The sequence below is a fragment of the Vicia villosa genome, unplaced genomic scaffold, assembly GCF_029867415.1.
Source record: "Vicia villosa cultivar HV-30 ecotype Madison, WI unplaced genomic scaffold, Vvil1.0 ctg.001021F_1_1, whole genome shotgun sequence".
NCBI classification, from domain to species: domain Eukaryota; kingdom Viridiplantae; phylum Streptophyta; class Magnoliopsida; order Fabales; family Fabaceae; genus Vicia; species Vicia villosa.
Genome location: NW_026705451.1, coordinates 533,642 through 541,813, shown reverse-complemented (window position 1 = coordinate 541,813; position 8,172 = coordinate 533,642). Strand labels below are relative to the sequence as shown.

At 34.7% G+C, this 8,172-nt stretch overlaps 1 protein-coding gene across 3 annotated transcripts; it reads left to right on the top strand.

The window, feature by feature from the left end:
• The first annotated feature begins 216 nt into the window (after positions 1-216).
• Positions 217-5,760, top strand: LOC131632817 (probable protein phosphatase 2C 52). 3 transcript variants are annotated; one of them, XM_058903544.1, is made up of 7 exons: positions 217-375; positions 1,596-2,084; positions 2,200-2,544; positions 2,621-2,738; positions 2,834-3,057; positions 4,801-5,282; positions 5,416-5,760. In XM_058903544.1, the coding sequence occupies exons 2-6, from the start codon at positions 1,824-1,826 to the stop codon at positions 5,263-5,265; spliced, it is 1,413 nt and encodes a 470-aa protein (XP_058759527.1). In that variant the 5' UTR covers positions 217-375; positions 1,596-1,823; the 3' UTR covers positions 5,266-5,282; positions 5,416-5,760. The 3 variants fall into 3 exon arrangements, with proteins under 3 accessions (XP_058759527.1, XP_058759528.1, XP_058759529.1); XM_058903545.1 differs by lacking the exon at positions 217-375 and adding an exon at positions 687-861; XM_058903546.1 differs by lacking the exon at positions 217-375 and adding an exon at positions 918-1,183.
• Positions 5,761-8,172: the final 2,412 nt, after the last annotated feature.

Sequence of the window (8,172 nt, the reverse complement as noted above, 5' to 3'; positions counted from 1 at the left end):
TTAAAAAACATAAATGGAATTTCGCAAAGTCGCTAAAAGTTTTAAGGGGTGCAATGAAATTTTGTTTTGTTTTTTTTAAATTTTTATGAGAAGTTCATTTGTACATTTTTTTTATACAAATTTATGTAAACTATAAAAATCATTTAAAAAAATAAAAATAAACTTGTTACATTTTTTGACCTCATCCCTTACTTTACTCACTTTTTCTTCCCTCTATCTATTCTGCTTTTGCAATGAATGCACCACTACCACCCTCCACACCACCTTTCCTTATTAATACTCAAACCCCTTTCTTTCTATTTCTTTTTCTCTTCTCACTCTCACTCTCCTCTTCCCTAATTCCTAACCTTAATTTCCTCCATTCAAACAAAAAAGGTAATCAATCTCTTCCTTTTTACCTTCTGATTTTAGGTTTTGTCTTTTGAATTTTTTCAGTTTTGTTACTTTGCTGTGAATGTTTCTTGTTTCAATTCCGTTGCTTTTTTTTTATTGGGTTCTTTTGTTTGTTTTGACTCTCATTTTCACTGGTATAATTTTCTTTGTTATTTGTTAATTATATTGCTTTATTATTATTTTTTAATATTATTAGGTTATGGTAATTACGTGACATTTTATTTACTTGATCTCGTAGTAGGTACTCTTTTATGGTCTATCTTTGATTCTTTGTTGACGAGATCACGGTTTTTTTCGTCTTTTTCTGCTTTTTGTGGCTTTTCACTTTACCACTTCTCGTATTTCCCTCTAGTGGGAAACCATACTTTCTTTTTATTTGTAGTTTTCTACTTATTTTCTTGCTTTACTTTGCTCTCAACCGTGCGTTACTTCGTTTACCAAATTATTGCTCTACATGGTTGTGTAGAGGTAAGCAAAGAAAATTGCCATGGACAATCATGTTCTTTTATAGTGAAAAAGTTTTAATTTTTGACAAACAAAGTCATGTTTTTCCTTTTTGTTTTTATGAGATTATTTTTTTAGTATTGGGGTTGCTTAGAATTTGAGAAAGATAAGTTCTTCTGATGCTGCTGCTACAAACCTACCTTTATACAATAGTATATGATTAGGGTTATTTTGTGGCCTACAATTGGAGATTCTTTGCCTTGATAAGGATCTTCTTTTTTTATATGTGTGTTAACCTTTGTTTCCCCGGGGGAAGGGTTTTCGTAATCCGGAGTTTAGTCGGGAGGTAAGTAAAGAATGGCCAAGAATTATCCAACCTATGATTCGAACTTGGGTCGTTCTTAAGTGAAGCTCATTAATCACTTGGTCGACATGAGTGTGTGTTTATTGAAATGGAAAGAAAGAAACTTTGGCTCTTAAACTGTTTGAAACATGATAATAATAGGACATGGTGACTTTGCCCTTGTTTTGCTTCAATTTTTAATACAAGCTTTCAGAAATTAAATTATTTTAAAATCTATATTATGACTGTCAATTATCAGAGAGATTTTTAGTATATTCTATTCATTGTTCACATGTTGGGAATTTTTTTATTCATGGAACTTCTTTTTTTCCTTCTTTTTATTATGTTTCAAATGCTACAGTTTGTGAGATCATATTTTAACTATTAATGGAGTCTCCTGTTTTCTTGTGTTCAGGTGGTTTCATTAACCATTCAAATAACGTCCTGCAGATTTTGAATTTGACTAGGATTGAAAGAGTTCATATTTCTTCCGTGAGTTGTAAAGTGACGTATATTTGGACTTTGTGAGAATATTTATTGTCAAGATTGTTTGTTCAGTTGATGCAAACGTGAGATCTATAGTAGAAAGGGAAGCATTTAAAAGTCACCTCCATCTAATGTGTGCATTCTGGAACTGAAGAAAATGGGCTGTTGTGTCTCAACGAGCAGTCGAAGTACCTGTAGCAGTGGAAGCAACGGAGATATGACAGCTCCATCTTGCTTAGAAGTTGGATTCTGTGGACAAAAGAGAGCAAGAAGAACATTCTCTGACCATGTTATTTCTCTACACCATTTATCATCCTTACCTAGTCGGATTTTCGCTAATGGAAAGAGTCGGGGTTCGTGCATTTTTACGCAGCAGGGTCGCAAGGGAATTAATCAGGATGCCATGGTTGTGTGGGAAGTAAGTATGTTCATCTTATTGGTGATAATGCAATCTATGACTCCTTTAAATGATTTGAGAGAGACTTGGTTGATTTTTGATATTGACATCCTAATTTCAATTTGTATTTTTGTAGGATTTCATGTCCGAAGATATGATCTTTTGTGGTGTCTTTGATGGCCATGGTCCACATGGTCATCTGGTTGCACGCAAAGTGAGGGATACTTTGCCAGTAAAATTGCTTTCATTTTTGCATTCTGATGAATTGAAGCAAAATGAATCAGGCAAAGCTTGTTTCAAACGGAACATAAAACCGGATGGTGGAGACTCTGAAAAGGATTGCTCTGCTGAGGATAAACTGAACTCCACCTGGAGAGAAGCTTTCATGAAAGCATACAAGGCCATGGACAGAGAGCTCAAGTCTCATTCAAATCTAGATTGCTTCTGTAGTGGGAGCACATCTGTGACTATTGTGAAGCAGGTAGTAACTTGACAGAAGTATCTACACTCATGTTTTCTATTCCCTTCACAGTTTTCTTAATTTCTTATCTTCTCAGGGTTCAAATCTTTTCATGGGATATATCGGGGATTCTAGAGCAATAATGGGATCCAAAGACAGCAATGACTCCATGGTGGCAATTCAGTTGACGGTTGATTTGAAGCCTGATTTGCCCAGTATGTTTCATATGCCACTATTATTTATTCTTTGATGAGTATATGTTTTCCTCTTGATGCACACTTAATTCGATTTTGGTTGAAAATTCTCATAGGAGAAGCAGAAAGAATCAAGCAGTGCAAGGGCAGGGTTTTTGCGTTACAAGATGAGCCGGAAGTCTCAAGGGTGTGGTTGCCTTTTGATGATGCACCGGGATTAGCTATGGCTAGAGCATTTGGAGATTTCTGTTTGAAGGAGTATGGTGTGATTTCTATACCTGAATTTTCTCACCGGCTGCTTACAGACAGAGATCAATTCATTGTTCTTGCCTCTGATGGGGTACCTTTTTTTTAATCTCATACCTATTTCTTTAGCTGTTAGTTTTTGTTATTTTATAGGTTTATTACTTTTCCGTGTGAATAGGAAATTTCAACAGAAAAACCATCATTTTGATCCCTGGATGTGTCAACTGATGTTACTATAGTCCTTGAATTTATCAAAATTATAAAAACATCCATGATCGTGTCTTTCCTTAGTGAGTTTGGTCCTCAAATTTGTCTTTCATTAATTAGTTTGGTCCTCAAATCTCTCTTCCATTAGTCAGTTTAGTCCACGAAATTACAAACAAAAATCACTTTCACGGATGTTTTTTGTAATTTTATTACATTCATGGACTATTGTGACACCTCCTCGCACATTTAAGGACAATAGTATTACAGTTTAATCAAATTTCAACATGTATGAGCTGCAACTTTTAAGTTATTTCCTCTTGGCTAATCTGGCGTGTGACTTGTGACTGCCATGAAGAAGTTATCTTACAAGGATAAGCTGTCAAGCTGTGATATTGAAATAAGAAAACGTAATCAGTGTATGCAAGTGTTAATTAGTAATGAATTGTGGCATAGCATTAACCATATGCTGATAGGAAGGAGACTGAGAAGTGGCTTCTAGAGCCATCCACCGGGTAGAATAATGTGTTCAATAACATGACATAACTATTAACATGTCCTGTTTGTCAATTGTCGGTATGATAATTGAGTAAGCTAGCTTCTTGACAGTTTGTCCTGTTGTGCTTCAATGTGTCTTCGGAATCTTATGAACTTCACTTATAGATGATACATAAATATCAACTTGGTTCTGGCTTCTTTAGAAACATGCTGGGTTTTTCTGATATTTCAAAACTGACATGCTGGTATCTGATTGTTCATAAGATGGAAACGCGCAACAAATTATAGAAGGGATGCTATTTAAATTGCTAAAAACAGCTATCATTTTTGTTTTAAGCATTAACAAATCGGTACTTGACCAACTATTTTTGTAACATTTTTCATACTGCGTAAAACTCTTCAAGTTTAGGTCTGTGTGAAAGGGATCAGAGTTTTCAAGTAAATTGGATTAAGTATAGACCATGGAAAATTATTACAAATTAAGGCTTTTCGTTGTAATATGGAAAATAATATAGTCAAAAAGATATTTAGACTCGGTGCACTTTAATTAGCCTACAAAAATTGGACATTTTGCAATGTCATTGCAATTTTTGGCTATAAAAATTCCACCTCCGTTCTAATTGGTGAGGATACAAATTTGCACTGCCTAAGTGAAATTTGTATGGTTTTATCCTCATTGCACATACAACAGTGTGATTCTTCATTCATTGCTGGACAAAATTGTATGTCTAGTTGGTCTGATTGTTGGGGCGCCATACTATTGATGCCTATCTTCCCCTTGTCCAAGTTTTTAAATTGTCGTTGTGTCATGATCTTTGATATTGCAGGAAATCAGTCAGATGTGGTCTCAATCATATAGTTGCTTATATTTTTTGAAACCTCGAGGCAGCTTCCAAGATCACCGCTGTGGTTCATTTTTAAAACCATGTCCACGTCTGTCTTTACTGCAGGAAATAATGATCAAGATTCAAGACATTTAATGAGTTTGTAAATAACTTATGGAGGATAAACTTTTAGATTTCCTTCCAATCATGCTATACCTCTGAGCTAACCACAGTTTTTTTAGTATAATTTTAGTCCTTAAAACTTTCTACACTTCACTGACGGTAACTGATTCTCTTGGCATTTTGTCTAGGTTTGGGATGTTTTAAGTAATGAGGAGGTGGTTGAGATAGTATCGTCGGCACCAACACGATCATCAGCAGCAAGGATTCTGGTAAATTCGGCTGCCCGGGAATGGAAACTCAAGTATCCAACTTCAAAGATGGATGACTGTGCTGTAGTGTGCTTATTTTTGGATGGTAAAATGGACTCAGAATCAGATTATGAAGAACAAGGCTTCTCTTCTGCGACCATTCAGAGCAACCACTCTGGGAATCCAATTGAATCAGATGATGGACAAAAGTCCGAGCCATCTTTGCAACGAAACTTTACTGTGAGATCATCAGAAGAAAATGAGACTTATGCAGCAGTGTCCGTTGATGTTGAAGATGGAACAGCATCAGCTGATGATCAAAACTGGTTAGGTTTGGAAGGGGTCACCCGTGTAAACTCACTCGTCCAACTTCCTAGATTTTCTACAGAAAGGTCAAACTCTTGAATTTGTTGCTTCACCAGGTAAAAGTTTAGGGAACAACCTTTCTCCACCCCACATTTTTAAAAAAACACATCTGTTTACTAAAATATATATTTGGACAATTCTCAAAGTTTTTCGAAAGACATAAAATTGATGTTTTTCATTTCTTTCCAGATGTATGTATCTGGAGTAACATTGAGGGGGTGTGGAAAGTTCATTGGCTTTTATGGCAAAACCTTACCCAACACTGAATTCAAGAAAGAATTTTTGGTATCATTTTGATGCTTATTTTGGTTGCCAATTTTACTTGTAGAAAACTAATGTTCGACTAGGTTTACCAGTCACAACGTAATTGATTTTGGCTTAATGCAATGTGTTTTTTTGTTTGTTTTGGAAAATAGTTTGATGTCGCACGCTAATACAATGTTTGTATAGTTCCGATCACTAGACTATTTGACAAAAAAAAATTGTGTACTAGGTTAGACAATGAAATCTCAAATCACATGTCGAATTAGATTATGGGCTAATGTGACTCAGCTAAGATGATTAGAGCAAATCTTTGTTGAAAATAATGTTAATTTCAAGACAAAGTTTAACAAAAGTTGACATACATATCTATGAAATTTGATGTCACAAGCTAATTATTGAAAATTTGTCAATCAATTATTGAAACAACCTAGAGAGACATGATAAAAGGTTTTGTACAATCATCACGTTAGGTCAAGAAAAGATGTGATGAGGTTGCAATTGGAAGATATTAAAGTTAGAGGGACATAACATTACCTGTATGTAATCAATTTCAGTCATGATTAGCTACGTTAAAAGTTGAATAATTCTATGTGAATCATTAAGTAACTCTTTTGGAGATTACTTTGTTGAAATAATGGCATCTAATTTTCATTATTTTATAGAATGAAATCAGGTGAACAAAACCAGATATCGGATTGCCCACTAGAATAGATCTTCCATAATTTTCCTTCAAGACACTTTTCTTTTATGTATGTTTGGAAAGTAAAATTTTCACTTGATATGTCCCCCAAATTCAAAACTAAGTGATTCAAATCATTGGCCTATATAGACTATAAAGAACAGTCTATATGAATCTATAATTTGCAACGAGATCCACTATAATTTGCTTTCAAGACGCTTTTCTTTTATGTATACAAGAAAACCAAACTCGGCTCTTGACCACATATCAAAACTAACTAATTTAAACCATCGCTTTGACCTAGCCAAAAAAGGAAACACTTATATAGATTTGCTCTTTAATCAATTAATAGGACTTTAAATCAATTAGGAGGCAAACTTATTCTTTAATTGATTAGGTGTGTAGCGGTGAAATTTGTGAGACTAAAATCATTGATTGACTTAGTTCAGATTAGGGGTGGCAAAATGGGCGGTTGAATTTTGGGCCCGCTGTCCATCAAAGCCCGCCCCATCAAAATTCGCCGCCCGCTTAAATTCGCCCCGTCAAAGTCGTCCCGCCAAAACTCGCCGCCCGTCTAAATTCGTCTCGACAAAACCCGCCGTCTGCCGAAATTCGCATCACCTATTCGTTAAGCTCATCTCGCCTTAAGCCCGCATTTTTTTAGTTAATTATAGTAATTCAAATTCTTGATGGTTTTATTTTATACATTTATTTTGTAAATATATGCAATATTTTTTTTAGGTAAAATTGTTTAAAAGATGCTTTAAAAAAATTGTTCTGAAAAATAAGTGAAAATTTTTAATTGAAAGGTATTTCTTGGCGGGCTTAAGGGGGGCCGGCACGGGGCGGGCGGCCCGTTTTGTCACCCCTAGTTCAGATATTTTAACAGAGTCGCTAACGCGCTTTATTGTTTCCAAAAGAAATGGGAGAAAGAGCGAAACAAAACCCACAGAAGTTTTTAAAATCAAAACTAGTAAACTTATCAGAGATTTAGGTACGGGGGATTTATTATGCAAGGGGAAGGTATTAGCACCTCTCACATCTACGGTACTCCGTAGGAACCTTTCTATTGTTGTTATTGTCATAAAATGCCTTTGTGTTTTCTTTGTTTGTTTAAATAGAGTGGGAGGATAAGAAAAGAAGATTTTAAAAGTGAGCTCGATAAGATATCACATCTTAGGCCTACATACCCCTTAAGTGCAATAGAGAAATCAGAGCTTTTGTAGTTCCTCTTAAAAGGAATATAAAAGGCCAAGAGGCCAAAATCTTTTTGGGTGTTGAGCTTTAACAATACTCAACGGGTTTTCAAAATGTTAAGCTTTAACAATACTTAACAAGTTTTAAAAGGTGCCAAGCATTAAAGATAGAAGGCAAAAGTTTAATAAAAGAGGTTGGTTGAGCTTTAACAATACAAAACCAAGGGTTGATTTAAAAATGTTGAGCTTTAACAATACAAAACTATTTTTAAAACAAGTGGGGTGCGAAGCTTTAACAATACTAAGCATAAAGTAAAAATAGTTTTGGAAAAGAGAGTGAGTACCTAGAAAATTTTAGTCAATACTATTCTCATTCTTTTGGAGTTTTGGCAACACCTTAAGCAATCAATCATGGTGAATATCTCAAGTGTGTGTGTGTGTGTGTATCATGGATACAATCAAGGGTGAGTTTCAACAATTCATCATGGTGTAAACTCAAAGATAAAATTTGAATGGATAAAAGGATGACATACCTCAATACCATTTCATGTATGAATGAATATGATGTGATGATGGATGGATAAATATCTCATGCATGTGGGTTAGTAAACAATGTATATATACATAAAGATAATACTATGAACAAAGTATAAATGTACAAGAATGTAAACCAACAAGTATATGTACAAGTATATCAACAAGGGTGGATCATAGCAACAAATTATATTAACATGGTATTGCTAAGAGGTCAAGACACCAAGGGATCACAAATATAGGGTTTTAGAGTTTTTTAGTTATGTACACGTA

Coding starts and splice junctions, on each gene's coding strand:
- LOC131632817 (XM_058903544.1), top strand. CDS start 1,824: ATGGGCTGTTGTGTCTCAACGAGCAGTCGAAGTACCTGTAGCAGTGGA. Junction 2,085..2,199: donor ATGCCATGGTTGTGTGGGAA/GTAAGTATGTTC, acceptor GTATTTTTGTAG/GATTTCATGTCCGAAGATAT. Junction 3,058..4,800: donor TTGTTCTTGCCTCTGATGGG/GTACCTTTTTTT, acceptor CATTTTGTCTAG/GTTTGGGATGTTTTAAGTAA.